The sequence below is a fragment of the Patagioenas fasciata genome, chromosome 14 (genome assembly GCF_037038585.1).
Source record: "Patagioenas fasciata isolate bPatFas1 chromosome 14, bPatFas1.hap1, whole genome shotgun sequence".
Classification (NCBI taxonomy): domain Eukaryota; kingdom Metazoa; phylum Chordata; class Aves; order Columbiformes; family Columbidae; genus Patagioenas; species Patagioenas fasciata.
Genome location: NC_092533.1, coordinates 18,231,771 through 18,248,275, shown reverse-complemented (window position 1 = coordinate 18,248,275; position 16,505 = coordinate 18,231,771). Strand labels below are relative to the sequence as shown.

General features: G+C 59.1%; 1 protein-coding gene across 2 annotated transcripts in view; it reads right to left on the bottom strand.

Moving 5' to 3' along the window:
• PCDH1 (protocadherin 1) overlaps positions 1–14,604 on the bottom strand; it is a 53,002-nt gene extending 38,398 nt beyond the window's left edge. For both annotated transcript variants that reach the window (XM_065848775.2, XM_065848776.2), the window contains exons 1-3: positions 14,276–14,604; positions 7,817–8,631; positions 4,049–6,241 (exon numbers count right to left, since the gene is read on the bottom strand). In XM_065848775.2, the coding sequence (XP_065704847.1) occupies positions 4,049–6,241; positions 7,817–8,631; positions 14,276–14,339 (3,072 nt within the window). In that variant the 5' untranslated portion in view covers positions 14,340–14,604. The remainder of the gene's footprint in view (positions 1–4,048; positions 6,242–7,816; positions 8,632–14,275) is intronic.
• Between the last annotated feature and the right edge of the window lie 1,901 nt (positions 14,605–16,505).

The following is a 16,505-nucleotide window of genomic DNA, read 5'->3' as shown; positions in this document are numbered from 1 at the left end:
TCTCCAAGGACAGAGGTTGTACCTCTCCCCTTGCCACCTTCTCCCGCATTGTCTAGCCCTGCCGCACAGCCCGTACGTGTGTCACAGAGACAACGCACACCTCCGTGCCACCCCTGCATGGGGTACAGGCTGTGAGCACCCCGCTGCCACCTCCCACGCATGGCGCGCAGGCTGAGTACACCCTGCTGTCACCTCCCCCTGCAGCACAGCCCACGCACACTCACAACATCTCTGGCTGTACAGGCCAGGCTGTACCAACAGGATTGCTCATCTCCCATGGCTGAAGCTCTTCACCTTGAGGTCCCAAATGCCCCAGGGTGTCTCAAGGCACAGGCACCCCCTCCCTGTCATAAACCAAAGTCCCCCCAGCACACACCTGCCAGGAGCCACTGCACATTCCTGCCTTGCTTGTGTGGCTCTAGCAATCTCATCAGCCTCCCTAGAAGCCAACATGGTGTATGACCCACTCACCCTCTTTTGTGCTCCCCCAGCTCCTACAAGCCCCACAGTGATGCTCACAAGCCACTGTGCATTCACAGGTGCTTTGCAGAGCCCAGCCACTCTTCCCAGCACAGCTGGGGCTCAGGCCCCTCACTGGTGCCCCCAGGACCTCAACGCTCCCTCTCAACATGCTCCCTCATTTGGTCTCTGCACGCCAGAGCCAAATCTGAACCAAGTGCAATTGATCCCAGGAGCAGGAGCTGATATGCAGTGCCTGGGAACTGCTCCGAGCTCAGTGTCTTTCCAAAACTGGGGAAAAACAGGGCAGGTCCCCCATGAACCCTCAGCTCCATCTGCAGCTCATTTCTGGATCCATTTATCAGCTCATTCCACGTGAACGGCCTTGAGAAAAATCCACTGACCCAGGACAGTAGGAGACTTTCCCAGACATCTGCCAACACATAAGCCTGCAAATTACGGAGACTCTAAGCTAAATTCTAAAAGAAGACAATTTCATTTCTGTCCATTACAGCTACAATATTCCTCTTATTCCCGCCCCGCAGAGAGTAATTAATACTGTGCCATGCTCCTGAGCCTGCAGGCAGGTGCAGGCACCTCTGCTGAGCTCACAGCAGCACGCTGAAGTTAACACCACTCCAGATAGCTTCTCGGACGGTGGAGGGGAGGGGGCTGTAGCACCTGGGGCAGTCTGGAATTTGTGCAGCCAGGAAAGGATGTAGCATAGAACCCCCAGTATAAAAAAGCCCCAGAGAACAGAACCTGGGAGATGGGCAGAAGAAAGAGATGCTGCCCACGCCAGCATCTGAGAGGTTGTGTTCTCGCCTCAGGTTCATCAAAGAGCTACTGAGGACAAGGAAGGAAGGGAAACTCCTCTCTGAATGTTCCCAAAGGGAAGCAGATAGCAACACCGAGCCAAGCCCCTAGACTGCCCTGCCCAGCCCCGCAGGCACTAGTTATTGAGGTGGTTGCTGGTGTCTCCTTTCCTGCTCTGCAGCCATCGCATCTCCCCGCAAGTCCCAGCCCTGCCTGCCTAGGAGGCCCAGACACTTCCTGGATGGTTCAAGATAAAACCTTATGCTGTTAGCAAAACAAACGAAGAGGTTGTGAGAGCCAACGTTGGCACAGGGCTGAAACCACCGAAGCCAGAACCACTGGTTTCCCCGGATGATCTAATCTTTCCCAGCGCCAGAGCTCCTCTTCTCCAGCAGGCTGGTGCGGCTGGCTGGAGCCCCCAGGGAAGAGGTGAACCTGGTGTGATGGGTGGAGGGATGTCTGCCCCGATTTGAAAAAGAGGGGATCCTCAAGATGTGATGCTTGTCTGGAGGGAGGAGGGTGTAGGATGATCAGGGTGCTGCACTGCACCTGCCTACCAGATCCATCTTCTCTCCAATCTGCTGGAGACAAGAGCCTGAGCAAGCCCCACAGCAGCAGCATCACCCCAGACCTGCCCACTGGCAGAAGCAGAGCCATCTTTATGGGGAGCATGCCTACCTGGCTCCATCACCCTCCCACAGGTCTGCCACTACCAGCAAGCCAGTCTGGGAGGACCTCTCCTTCGCTGCAAGGATGCCCATCGCATCCCGGGTTGGGAGGAGCACCTTGCTTCGAGTGCTTCCTTCCCCCAGGCGCTGCTGACGCATCGAGGCTCTAACTGCAACCAAGTGTGTCCTGATTCCAGCACTGTGGCAGGCAAGAGGCAGGCGTCTTCCAGCCCTTGCTGACAGGATTTGGGTCATGCTAGCCAGACACCGCATGGCAGGAATCTGCTCCTCTGCGTTGGCTTTGGGACATGGGTGGGTCTCAAAATGACATGGAGATGAAGTAGGAGAAGCTCTACAGGGTGATGTTTGGGGTGGAAGAAAGCTGGGATGGCTGGTCCATGGCTGAGACTGCCTCTGCGTCCACACATGTACACATGTGTGTGTATGTACATACATATGTTGTGAACCGTGTCCTTGGGGAAGCCATCTCCTTAGAGGGCCTGGCAGTGACTGGGGATGGGAGATGTCAGTCTGGGGAGAGGGAGTTAGTACCATGAGGCCTCTGGACTGGCCATGCTGGGGCATGGCTGGAGAGCTTGTGGAGATGGCTGGCCCATGTGAGCATCGCTACTGGGTGCTGCGGGGCCTGGGTGCTCCAGTGGCTGAGGACATGGAAAATATGCCTGGGAAACTGCTGGGAGCAAGGCCATCTTCAGGGGCAGCAGGGAAAATAAAGCACAACCGGTCAAAAATAGAAAACTTTATTGAAATCAAATCCAACAGGGCAGCTGAGCTCAGCCCCACAGCAGGAGCCCAGCCTGCCACTCACTGGGGTACAAAGAAGGGAGCAGGGATCTCCATAGGGCACAGAGGGTACAGTATGTTGGGGGAGTGGGTGGTTCTCACCCACGGGGCCCCAGGAAGAAGGCAAAGCCACAGGCACTCATCCCCCTTCTCCCTCCCTAGCTAGTTAAGGTTAGACGCGACAGGCGCCAAAGCAGAAATGTGGTGCAAGCTAACTGGCCAGACAGACCAAGAAAAGAAGGCCCTGCAAGCTCTGGGCTCATCCCATGACCTCCTGGGACAGCTCTAAGCTCCAGTGCACACCAGCAAGCAGCCCTTCCCCATCCGCAGCCAAGACCTACCTCCGCCCTGCCCCACACGCAGCAGAAACCGCTGGCTAGACCAAGAGCAGTGACCCAACTGCAGCACACAGCAGAGACCCCGGTGCCCCGCACCTCCAGCCCCGAGCATGAGACCCAGCCCCAAACCCGGCACACGGACAGACCTGAGCCCCCGGGATCTGCTCTGCCCCTCTGCAGCAGCTGCAGCACGGCTCTCACAGAGCCATAGCTCTGGGCCAGTGCTCACACTAAGGGAAGCCTGGTTTTCTCTGCGCCAGCTATGGCAGAGGGCCCAAGCCTGGGGGAAACCAGAGCCTGAGCCTGGGAAAAAGGCAGAGTTTTGCTCCTCCACCCAGCCCCACCTGCCCGGGCAGCCACAGCTGGTGCAAAACTGCCTTTTGGGCGGCTTTGCGTATGGATGGTGAAAGGTTCAGCCACACCAGCAGAGCCGGGCTGGCAACGGCAAGGCTAGCACCTTCCTTGCTGCTCCCTGGACAGGGGCAGGGCTGGAAACCGGCTGCCCGAAGCTGCGTCAGGAGCAGGACCGGTCTGTCTTCCCCACGAGTCAGCCCAAGCAGAGGGATGGATGGGAGGATGGGCATTGCCCTCCTCAGTGCTCTTAGAGCCGGTCCCTATAGAGGACCCGGGTGGGTGGGATTCCCTCCTCCGAGCTCCACATGCAGAGGCACACACATGCAGCACCCTTCATGTCACCATCACCCAGGCAGTGCTGCCAGGACCCAGCCCCAGACGGTCTGACAAGGGTTCCAACAGTTCTTGGCCTCCTCCTCCCACCATCCCCATCCCCTCTCTGCCCCACAACCAGGCTCCGTGGTTCGGCTCCGGGGTAGTTCTCTGCCATCCCCCAAGACCGTGCATGCAGGGCTGGGGGCCAGTCCACGCTCACTCCCACACCTCTGTCCAGATGGCTCCCCGGTTCAGGGGGGGGGCCGCTGCCGGCCTCAGGATGAGCTCTCCTACCTGCTTGTTGGTGTATTTCTGGGGATTGGTGCGGTAGCTGTAGTCCGAGTACTGCTCAGAGCCTGTCGAGTTGTTGTCCCCAGTGCCAACAAAGGTGTTGGTGGCCGGCAGGTCCTGCACCACTTGGTGCTTCTTGGAGGCAGAGGGCGACTGAGGCTGCAGCTGGATAGAAGGCAGCGGCGAGTTGGAGCGGTAGTGGCGACCCAGGTCTGGGCTGCCTGGAGGGTAGTTGAGGGGCAGGTGGATGCGGGGGCTGTCACTGACAGAGTCATTCATGAGGTTGAACTTGAGCGATTTCTGCAGCCCTGTCTCCTCCTCATCCTCTGTGGGCTTGGGAGGCTTCGGGGACTTGCTCTTCTTCACCTTGCTCTTGTTCTTGCTACTCTTGCTGGCCTGCTTGGGTGCATACAGGTCCTTGGTCTCCTTCTTGCCTGCCTGGTAGCCACTCTTGGCCTCCCGCTGCCGGCAGTAGCGCACCAGGACAACCAGCACAATGACCAGGGTGACAGCCACAATGCCGGCGATGACCCCAAAGAGGATGTTGCTTCGCTGCTTGCTGCGCTCGTATTCGGGGTCTCCAGCGATGTCTATGTCGAGTGGTGTGTCCAGGCTGTGCCCCACCAGCGTGTCCAGCAGTGTGCGGTTGGCCAGTGTCTCATTGACGTAGAAGTGGACCAGCGCTGTGCCGTGCCGCGAGGGCTTGCCCTTGTCATTGACACGCACTACCAAGCGGTGCAGGCCATGGTGCTTGCGGAGGATCTCCTTCTCCAGGGTGATGTCTCCACTCTGCGGGGAGATCTGGAAGAGCTCAAAAGGGTTGCCTCCTGTGATGCTGTAGGTCAACTCTGCATTGACACCAGAGTCAATGTCCTCCGCCTTGACCTTGCTCACCTGCTGGCCAGGGCTGGTGTGGGGCAGGATGTGTTTGTAGGTGGCATTGGAGGGCGATGTGATGAAGGGTGCATTATCATTCTCATCCAAGACATTGATGGTCACCCCCACGTAGGCAGACCTGGGAGGATCCCCACCGTCCACTGCCTTGAGTCGGAAGGTGTACGTGCTCTGCTGCTCCCGGTCAAAAGAGATACTGGAGAGGATGGTGCCAGTGCCATTCTGGATGACAAAATCCCCGTTGTCTTGCTCCACCGACAGCTGGATGCGGGCATTTTCTCCTTTGTCAGCATCAATCACTGTCACCATGCCCACAGGGCTGAGGGGTGGCATGTTCTCCATCACTGAGAAGTTGTAGCCGCTCAGCATGAACTTGGGGTCATTGTCATTCCTGTCCATGACGTTGATGGCCACAGATGCTGTGCCCTTGAGGCTGGGGCTGCCCTTGTCTGCTGCCACCACCAAGAACTCATAGCGCTCCCGCTGCTCTCGGTCCAGCACCGCCTTCACCCGGATCTCCCCGGAGTCGGGGTCAATGGTGAAGGAGCCCTTGGAGGAGGGGTCTGTCACCAGGGAGTAAACCAGCTTGGCATTGGAGCCGCTGTCAGCATCACTGGCGCTCACCTCCATCACCAGGTCGTCTGGCTCATTGTTCTCAGGGAAGGCCACCTCGGTGAAGCTCTGGCTAAAGACGGGTGCGTTGTCATTCACATCCATCACCTGCACCTTCAAAGAGTTGGTACTGGAAAGGGGCGGGTTCCCTGAGTCCACTGCCACAATCTCAATAGTGTAATCCTTCACCGACTCATAGTCCAGTGGTGTGGTGGTCTGTAGGAAATATTTCTTCTTGCTGTCACTCCCTGTTTCACTAGCCTGCCGCAGCTGGAACGGGACGTCGCCAGCCACCACGCAGGTCACCACGGCATTTTCACCCTCATCTCGGTCGGACACCTGCACCAGAGCCACTGCTGTCTCTACTGGTACATCCTCCGAGATGTTTGCCATGCCATCCTGGTGGGTGACGAGCCCGATACCTCGGATCTCTATGGAGGGTGCATTGTCATTCATGTCTTTGATGGTGACCACCACCTGGGTGCGGGCGCTCTTCGGGTTGGCCCCCTTGTCTTTGGCCATGACAGAGAACTTGAGGATGTTGACATCCTCGCGGTCAATGGGGCCCTGCACGGTGATGAGCCCTGTAGCACGGTCCAGGCGCAGCAGCCGACGCACCATGTCTGAGGCTTGGTGGAAAGAGTAGTCGATCTCGGCATTGGCACCCTGGTCCGAGTCGTTGGCTTTCACCTGCAGGGTGGAGGTATAAACGGTGAACAGGAGGGTAAGGCAGCATGAGCCTCTCTGCAAACTGCTGTGCTGCCCACCAGTCTCCTCTGGGAGGAAAAACCAGGATTTCCTCTTCTGGGGCCAAGGACTATGGGGCAAAGAGCCTGGGACCGGCAGAGCAGCTGGAAGAGGCCCTCCGGCATGGAGGCTTTTCCTTGTTCTTCCAGTGAAACCGGCTGGGCCGGTTGGCCGTGCTCCCTTCCCAGCCAGCTCTGGCATGCAGGGAATCCTCCGGGAATCCATGCCGCTGCAACCCAGGCAGCAGCAGGGAGAAACATCTCCAGCCATACCCACTCTGCAAAACCCTCCCCAAGAGGGGATCAAGCAACCGTCCAGCTGAGGTGAGGATGAGGAGCAAGGTGAGGATGTGTGGAGCTGCAGCAGCTCCATCCCAGCATTCAGGGATGCAGCCAAGCGAGAACCGGGGCTGCCCAAGCTTTGCATGGCACCAGCCATCCCTGCCTGCCTGTCAGGAGCTCTGCATTCACATAAACCTGCCTCTACACCTATTATTTGCTTTCTAAAGAAGATGAGGTTTGTCTAACATTTGCCTCCCTAATCGGCTCTCCGAGCAGCCTCTTCTCTGCACCATTTGCTGCTCTGCCGTTATCTTGCTCAGCAGATTTGGATGGAGAACGAAAGTTGTTAAATGTAAATTCCACCTTTTACCTCCACTCACAAAAAAGGTGGAAGTCATTTTCCCCCTGAAAGATAAAAGCTGAGCAATGGCAGCAGCGGCGTCTCAGCCCATTCTCCTCCCGGCCGCGCGGCTCCCTTATCTGCTTCCAACTTCCATTCTCTTAACAGTGAAAAATGAATTCTTAAAAAAATTCACATCAGAATTAGCAAGCAGATGAGAGCTGGCCACGCTCCGCTTATTAAGATGGCAGCTGCAGATAAACAGATGTCGGTTACTATCATCTCAATGCCCCCTCCAAGCCGAATCCACAGAGATCCAACCCCTCGGGCTCCCCGGGCTGGTTTGCACTGCTGCCTGAGACAGGGCAGAGCCCCAGGCCCCTGCAGACAGCGAAACCCCCCGGACTCATGGGGAGTTCCCCTAGAGGGGCAGCAGGGGTGCTGCCTGCCCCACATCTCCTGTGCAAGCCTGAGTTTCCGCGGAGCAGACGAGGGAATGCAACTTATAAAAGGGTCTATGTCTTGTCTGCAGGCAGCATTGAGACCACTCTGGCATGAAGCCAGTCTCCCCGTGGACCTCGGGTCCCAGCCCTCCTGTAACTCTCACCCTTGCTCCCACCTATCCCCAGCCCTGCTGCTGCCCCCCTGTTGTGTCCTGCAGCCCCCGCTCTGGCTCATCCTTTTCAGCCTCATTTTAGCAGATGTGACATCCCAGGGACCTACCTGCCCATTGGCCCCAGGTGACATTGTGCGTTCCTATGGCTTGTAGCCCTTCTAGGCTCCCTCCTCCCTTGAGGAACCGTGGCAGCAAGTGGCCATATAAATGCTCCCCGGGTTGTCCCTGCTGCAACCGGGCAGGAGGGGAGCTGGGGAGGAGAGGAAAGCCCGCGCACTCACCTGGAGGACAGAGTGCCCCACGGGGCTGTTTTCAGAGAGCTCTGCCTCATATAGGGCCTTCTCGAACTTGGGCGCATTGTCGTTCATGTCCAGGATGGTGATGCGAAGCAGGGCGCTGCTCGCCCGCGGGGGGTTGCCTCCATCCTGCACCTTGATGGTCAGATCATAGGAGTCCCACTGCTCCCGGTCCAGGTTCCCCATGACGATCAGCTGCGGCTGCTTCTCATCCTGATCCTCTGCCACCTGCAGCCCAAAGAGCTCCTGCGCCTCCGGACCAGCCGTCAGCTCGTATGAGGCAACGCCATTGGGGCCTGAGTCCCTGTCCATGGCTAGGGGGATGGGGAAGAGCGTCCCGATGTTAGTGTTTTCAGGGATGGAAAGGGTGAGAACAGGTGAGGCAAAGTTGGGGGTGTTGTCATTGATATCAAGCACCTCTATCTGCCCCTCGAGCAGGCGTGGGCTGCTGTTCAAGATCAGGTCAGTGATGGACACTTCAAACTCCAGAAAGCAGGGCTCTCCGGGCAGCAGGTACTGGCATTCACGCAAGCTCTCCCGGTCAATGGAGGTTTCTGTGGTGTAGATGTCCCCAGTCTTGCCATCCACACGTAGGTATGGGGCCCCCACTTCCAGCTTGTAGAGGTGCCCCACGTCTGGGAAGCCGTAGTCGGAGGCCAAGCTCCCTATGAGGGTGTTGGGGGGTTGTTCCTCCTGTACTTTGTAGACCACACGAGTCCCAGAGACCAGGGCAGGGAGCTGGAAGAGGAGCCACAGGCCCAGGCAGGATGCCAGCAGTTTCATCCTGCGCTGCAGGGGAGCTGCAAGGAGACACAGACACGGGAGGTCAGACAGCCCCCGGTCCCCAGGACCTCTCCGCCCCAGCCCACTTCCCTGGCATATCCCTTTCGGTGCCATGCAGGACTGCACATGGTCCCAAAGCAGCCCCCAAAGGGAAGGGTGTTCAGGGGCTTGCCTGCCAGAGCTGACCCCTGCCAGAGTCTCCTGGCAGCCTCGGCAAGCAAGTGCCCAGGAGGACCAGTTCCAGCTTGCAAAGTTCCTGCAACACCCTGCTTGAGTGAGCAACCCCGTCACTGAAACCTCAGCCTTCCTGTCACTTGCACTGCCACTCCTGCCACTGTCCATCCTCTTCGTCACCACACAAACTGTAATTAGACCCAACGAGACACATTAACAGGGTAGACTGCACGCAGCCTGCTGCCAGCAACCCGATGGGAGCCGGCCAGGCGCAGGGGCAGCTTCTCACCACAGAAACACAGGAGCATTGTGCGCCACGCACTGCAGGGACACTGCCTGCCACGCATGATGGGGACACAGTGGCACTGCCCGCATCCACCAGTCCTCCATAGCCAGGAGCACCAAAAGTGGTGCAGGGGCTCTGCCTTTTCTGCAGAGATGGTGGGCTGCTACCCATCCAGCACTGCACTGACATGGGGCACTACCAGGATACAGAGCAATCCAGTCCCTCACTGCAGGGACACAGGGCAGTGCCCTCCCTGCACTGCCGACACAGGCGGCACTGCCAGCCTCGCACTGCCAGATACGAAGGCACCACCCACCCGGCACTTCAGGGATGCAGGAGCCCCGTGCATCATCCATCCCGCACTGCATACAGGGCACTGGCATCCCTGTGCGCCCCTGGCAGAAAGAGCAGGACACAGACTCACTGCCCAACCTGCACTGCCATGCAGACGGACCCTATGGGCAGACCCCGTATGTCCCCAAGGAGCAGCAGCACTGTACAGCCCCAGCACACTGCAATGGCAGGCACAGCATCTCCCCTCTGCTGCACAGTCACTAGGCAACCCCACACCCTGTGCCAGCAAATACTGTTCTCTTCCCTCACTGCAGACACACTCTTCCTTTCCATTCCCTCCCACTGCAGACTGGGACATTGCACGCACGCACTGGGTGCCCGCTCTGCCCCGCAGGGACAGCCCCATGCTGTCCCAGTGTCCATCCCACCAGCTGCAGAGGCAGTGACAGCAGTGCTGCCCCCCTGCATTGCAGAGACACACACTGCACACGCTGCACCACAGGCACCCAGCCACTGGAAACCTCCTCCCAGTATACACACACTGCAGAGGCAGTGCCAGGCGCATTGCCAGCCCCAGAGAGATTGTTCCCTTCTGTACCAAGCCACATGCCCTGTCACCAAGCCTCTGCCTGATACTGTGCCTGGCCACCAGTTTTTTCATCCCCCGCTTTCTGTTCTGGGAACGCGCCTTCCTTTTCCACGGCCCAGGTGCACCCACACAGCTTCTGCTGAGCCATGAAGGGGTGCAGCCCAGCTCACTGGCACCCAGAAAGTCAGGTTGGGTGGTTGGATGCCCTAAAATCAACAGCCACAAGCATCTGCCATTGCCCCACAGCAGCAACCCTCTCTCCCCATTCCCATCGTTTGCTTTCTCCATAGTCTGTACCCAGCCTGTGGGATGGGTGAACGTTCCTCCACCATCTCCCCACTGTGGTGTCACACATCACAATTCATCACAATTGCCTGATTTCCTGTGCAGATCCCAGCATTGTACAGATCCTCAACAAGTGAAGCATCCTGCGCTGCCCACTCAGGTACTTTCCACGAGCCAGCAGCTCCCAGTCCCTCTACCCATCTGCTTCCCCATGAACAACTGTTTCATCCATGGCACAGAAGAGAGGAGCTCTCCCTCCACAGGTGAAAATACCTGTTTCTGGAGGTGAAACCATGGTCCTGACACAGGCCCTAGCCTGACCCTGCTCCCTTCTCCTCCAAGCATTCTTCATGCAGAAAAGAGACATTGCCACTTGCTGAGGGCATCCATAACTGTCCAGATCAGCTCTGTGTGTGGATGCCTCTGAGATGTATGAACCTGGGAGGACAGGAGGAGACAAACAAGACTTCCGCACAGGGCTGAGGACGGGGAGCGTAAGAAGCTGAGCAGAAACACAACGCATCTCTGCCTCAATACAGGCAAAATCCAGCTACGCGTTTACACACACACACATGCACCTGCAGTGACTATGCACGTATCTGTCTGTGCACTATGAGTGTTTATGTGTGTGTGTGCACCTGCACAGAGCACAACTGTGTGTCTGTAGGACAAAGCATGCACATGCACACGTGTGCACTAGCAGGGTGTGCAGATGTGCCACACGCCTGCACGCACTGTGAGGAGCACATCCATGCCTGCCCCGGGAGAGCCTGTGCACCAGACATGAGTTTGCATCCCTGCACCAAGCGCACGTGTGCGTGCACCAAGCAACGCGTGTGCCTGCACAAGGGGAGTGTGTGTGCGTGCCCGTCGCCCCTGTCATCACCGGCTGTGCATTCATATGATGTCACCCCATGCAGAGGTACTTGTGCGTGTGCACACCCCAGCTGAGTCACAGGTGTGTCTGCCCACAGCACGCATGTGCATTTGCCCCAGGCCCCCCAACACATGGGGTATCTGAACCCGCACTGAGCTTCATCACCCTGTTGCCCTGTGTGGCCTTTGGAAACGGCTGTGTGATGAGAAAGGGAAGACAGGCAGCCCCGACTGCTGGGAAGGTGCTCCCAGAGGATGCCCCATCCAGCAGAGGCACCTGAATCTGCCGCTGGGCTATTTGCACAATACTGTTTGCATTAGGCTGGGCCCCGGCTGCCAATGACGTAGCGCCATCCTGACTAAGCCTTGGGGTGAGGTGGAAGATCACAGCTAAAGGTAAAAGTCCCAACACGGGGTGATGCCTCACGCAGCCCTGACTGAGCCAGGAGGGAGGGACCCAGGCACTGGAAACACCAGGAGACCTCTGCCAGCCTGGAGGAGGAAGGGAGTCACCCAAGGGTGCCCAGCACCCATGCTTTCTGCTCAAAAAAATGGGCTGGAGCCTGAACCCAAGCCCTGTTCACACAGGTGAAGGAACCCTCCAAAGCAGGGAGGCTGGAGGAAGAGAGGGGCTGGGACAGAGTGGGACCACCACCCCAAAAAGGGACTGCCGGCGGGTGTGAGGGGCCCCGGGTTCACTGGGGTAAGGAATCCTGCTTGGTGCCTAAGGGTGCGAATGAGACAGCGCAGACGTGAGAGCCCAGAGCTGGGCGTGAGGAGGAGGAGGCAGAAGCCTCCACCACTGGGGAAAAGCACGTCTGTGCAGGAGGCAGAGGCTTCCCAGGGGCCAGTCCAAGGCATTAGGCTATTTTCCCATGGGATCTAAGGACCATCCCACACTTTCTTCTCCGGTGCCAGGCACCTTTTTCCGACCTGCTGGCAGAGCACAGAGCACTTAAAAATAAAAACCCCTCCCAAAACAACTATTCCTCCGCACACACAATTCTCCCTACGGGGAGAGTGTGAGAGAGACTGAACCACATGAGAGAGGCGTTAGTCACGCTGCTTAATGCATGACTGGGAAGCTCTCAGAGGACAGTGGCATGCAAAATCCTACAGAATTCAGCCATCCCTCCCCAAAAGAAAACAAGCCCTGATGAGAGAGAGGTTATAAAGCACTGAGAATTTAAGCAACTGCTTGAACAAGCCTGTGTTCCCTGTGATTCCCACAGCCCCTTGGCCCCGTTCCACAGAAGGCAGTGCCGCTCCGGGAACGGGCACCAAAGTCCACCCTCTTATTGCTCCCAACGGCTGATTGCGTGGCTCGGAGCCATGCTCACAAGTCTATCCAAACCCTGCACTGAGCACACAAGTACTAATTCCCCACCCCCCCACCCCCAAGCTCTGCTCTGACGCTCGGAGCTGGAGCAACACCCGAGCAAGCAGCAAATGCTTATCACAGCTCCACTCCACGCAAGGGGCCGAGATCAAGGACCATATTGTCTGAAAAATGGCCACTGATGTTCAGTCCCACATCGAGAGGTATGGATGGGCTGAATCCTGGGCATTTTGTGGCACGTCCCACAGTTTCTCCAGCTACGGCTGCTACAGCGGCTGCTCAGCATTTATCCAGGCTGGGCCCGAGCACCCGGAGCCAGAGCACCCCACAACGAGGAACCCCACTCACTTGTGATCAGCTTTACCCCAAAATCATCTCTGAGGAGCTACATAGTGATCAAAAGAGGGCGAATCCCCGGGCCCTCCCTCCTCCTGCCTCCTCCACATCCTTTCCAAGTCTGCTAGCCAGTGAGGTAGAGACCTGTCAGAGCCTTCCCAGGGAGGCAGCCCCCATCCTTCCACCCCGGGGGTCCCCCACAGCCTCACCGGGATCCAGTGGGTTCCTCTCCCACCCCCCATCTACCATCCTGCTCATCATCCCAGCCTGAACGGGAGTCCTGGGGGAAATCAAAAATGTCGCGGGCCTGAAACACCCCGGCAGGGCCGCAGGGAGCCGGTAGCAGCGCGAACGGCTCTTCTCCAGGACCACAGACTGGAGACGCCAGGGGCCTTTAGGAAGGGGAGATAGGGGACCCCCTATCTCGCAGGGTGCCGGGGAAAGCCGCGGCTCCCGGTCCCACCCCGAACCCGCCGGCTGGAGGGAGGCTGAAGCCGGGCTCCCTTCAACGGCCGCTGCGGCCGCGGCTCCCTGGCCCCCGGCGGGGCTGCCCGGGCTGAAGCTCCGGGCACGGAGCGCCCCGCTCCGCCGCTCCCCGGCGAACCCCGGGACACGGCCGGAGCGCGTCCTGCCAGCCCCGCACACACACAGACGTACATGCACAGACACGCAGACACCCGTGGAAAAATCACCGGAGCCGCTCTCCCGGCACCGGCTTCACACTCGGCGTAAAGGCGAGGAAACAGGGATTTTTCTGAGGCGCAGACACGTACAGCCCGCTCACACACTCACTGGCACACACACCCCTCGGTAACACACTCACCGACAGATACCCCGCTTACCGCACACACCCGCACCCCACATCACTCCTGGAGCCCACACCCCGCTGACACACTCACACCCACGCAGGGACACCCCGCCACGGAGCCACCTGCCAGACCCCTTCACCCCTCTCCGCCCGCACACACGCACACCCGCACAGCCCCGCGCCAGCACCCAGCGCTCGCCGCGACTCCCAGCCGGTTCCCATCCGCAACTTCTCTCGCTCCCACGCACCAGCGCACCCCGAGCCGCGCTCACACCCCGGGCGCACACACCCAGGGGTGGATGGGGGACACACACCCAGAGCCACCCCCGACGGCACAAAAAAAATAAAAAACAAACGGGCTCACCCCGACCCAGTCACACACCCAGAGCCACCCCACGCCACCCACCCACGCTGCCCGCGCCGGGCTGGCCCCGCTCCGCGCACAACAAGTGGCAGCGCCGGCGGGATCGGTAACCGGGAGCCGTCCGCCGCCGCTTCCCGCGGAGCCCCGCGCACCCCGGCGCGGAGAAACGCGGAGCGGGATTCTCGCCAGCGCCGTTCCCGCCGCCGCCCGGCCCCGCGCTCCCGCCCGGGGTATCCCACCCCGCTCCGCACCGCAGCGCAGCTCTCTGCGGCCGCGGTGCGGGGACTCCGGGTCCTAGCGCAGCCCTTACTTAGATGCGGACGGCGCTGCGCTCCGTGCTGGCCCCTTGCGCGCTGATCCAGCGGCGCCTGCATCGCCTCCTCCCCGCCGGGACCGGGCTCCCCCCGCCCTCCCGGCTCCTCTCGATCGTTATCCACGGATGAAAAGCAAATTTAAAAAAAAAAAAAGAAAGAAAGAAATAAAAAAAAAAAGGGGGAGGGGGACAAGAAAAAAAATGTCCCGTGGGAACCGCCCCCCTTCTCCGGGCCGGGGCTGCGGCTCCTCCGGCAGAGCGGCGGCGGCAGGGCTGGCGGCAGCCCCGGTGGGCAGCTCCGTCCGTGCCCGCCTCCGTCCCTCGGTGTGTGTGAGGATGTGCAAGGGAAGCGCAGCGCAGGCACGGCCCCTTCCCCCCCCTCCCCGCTGCCTCCGCCTCTCGCCGCCACCACGGGGAGGTGGAGCTCCGGCTCCTTATCAGATCCCGAGCCCAGCCGGGCCGGGACCGGCGGGCATCGGCTACCGGGCAGAGCCAGCCTGGCTCCGGGCTGCAGGCACCGCGCTAAGCCCTGTGGCGGTGGAGAAATGGGGGGGAATCCCCGCAGCCCCCCGGGACCTCCTCACCCCGGAGACCCCTCCACTTCTCACCAGCACACGCGTGGGACGGGTCTCCCCTTTCGCTCCCCGCCCGGTGCTCGAATTTATTTATTCACTCATTTGGCGCTTCATACTCCCGCAGCCCCACTACACCGGGAAAGGGGGGCCGGCTGGCAGGGCACCCCGCTTTGCTAAGGACCCCCCCCTAAAGAAGCGAGCCCACCAGGGTGCTGTGCCAGCGACTCCTCTGATCGCCCCAGCCGAGCAGGGCTCCTGGCAGACTGCAAGCAATGGCTCCTGCAACCCTGCCTGGGTGAGGAAAAGAAACTGTCCCTTCCTGTCACACCTTTGTGAATCATGCTTTTCATTGCAGGGTGTCGGGACGTGGAGAAGAGAGCACCTGTGAGCTCCCGGCTGCCCTTGCAATGCCATCACAAGCTGTTTCACCTCTGCTGGGTCCTCACTTGCCTGCTGGCCCCCCCTGAGGCCTTGGATGGGCGAGCTCAAGTCCCAGGGGGCCTGGGGACAGCGTGCTTCAGGGTCTCCCCTTCCCTCCGTGTTTCCACTGCCCTCTGTGTTCCTGTGAGAAAAGCCAGTGCTCCCTGCCAGCGAGCTGCATTTGCAGCCTGGCCCTGCCAAAGGCCTCAGCGCTCTCAGACGGAGACGCTGGGGTTGCTCTCAGCACCCTGCAAGGACCGCGCACCCCACGGGGTTGCAGGGCCCCTCATGAAAGCAACACCCGCCCTTCTCGGCCGGTTGCAGTGCGGATTTCTCGCCAGGATGCTGGGAAGTCCTTTCTGCTTCACCGCAGCGCGAGGATGGGAGCATCGCTTCCCGCTGAGCTACGCCAACCTGTTGCGCAGCTCCCTGCGCTGCACACATGCTCAGCTCGGCTGCGATGACTGCACCATCTAGAGGCTGTGCTGGCCTGCTCAGAGGAGCCCTGGCTCCAGCTCAGTCCAAATCACCCTGCTTTTCCCTCGTAACAAGAAAGATCAGCCCCTGGCAAGGCTTCTTCCTCCTAGGCAGGAGAAAGGGGCTAGAGTCAGCCCCTCTGAATGGAAAATCCTCCTCTCCTCCAAGACTTTGCTGTAGCAGGGCTATTTCTGCTGCTGCAGAGATGTCAGCTTCTCCACGTCTGTGCGTTGTTTGTTGTGGTTTTTTTATTATTTTATTTTATTTTTTTCCCTGGGTGTCGATTCTCATAAAGCCATTTTAGCAGATGTGAAGTGAGAGCCTAGGGAAGACCAAAGCCCACATGGAAGGGCAGGGGAAGGAGCTGCAGGGTTTGTCAAATTTTAAGCTGTAGATACAGTGTGAATAGCAATCTGGACCAAAAAAGAGAATTAAACTCCCTGGAGACACTGTGAGATTTAATTGATCAGTCACTGGCAGCCCTCCGTGGAGGACTGGAAAGCCGTAGCGAAGGCAAGAACCAAGCAAGCGACCCTGTGTGTCCAAGGCAGACTGTGGAGCGGTGAAGGTAAACTTGAGAGATCGCTGGTGACCACAGATTTTCATTTCACGAGAGTCAGTTGATCGGCCTGCTCTGTGCTCCTTGTTGCACAGGGAGCTGCTGGGGAAGCCGTGCACACACGCAGTTTGCTAGATGACACCTGTCTGGGGGGCGACCAGTGCCTGCTATCAGCAGCCTCTGCTCAGCCACATTT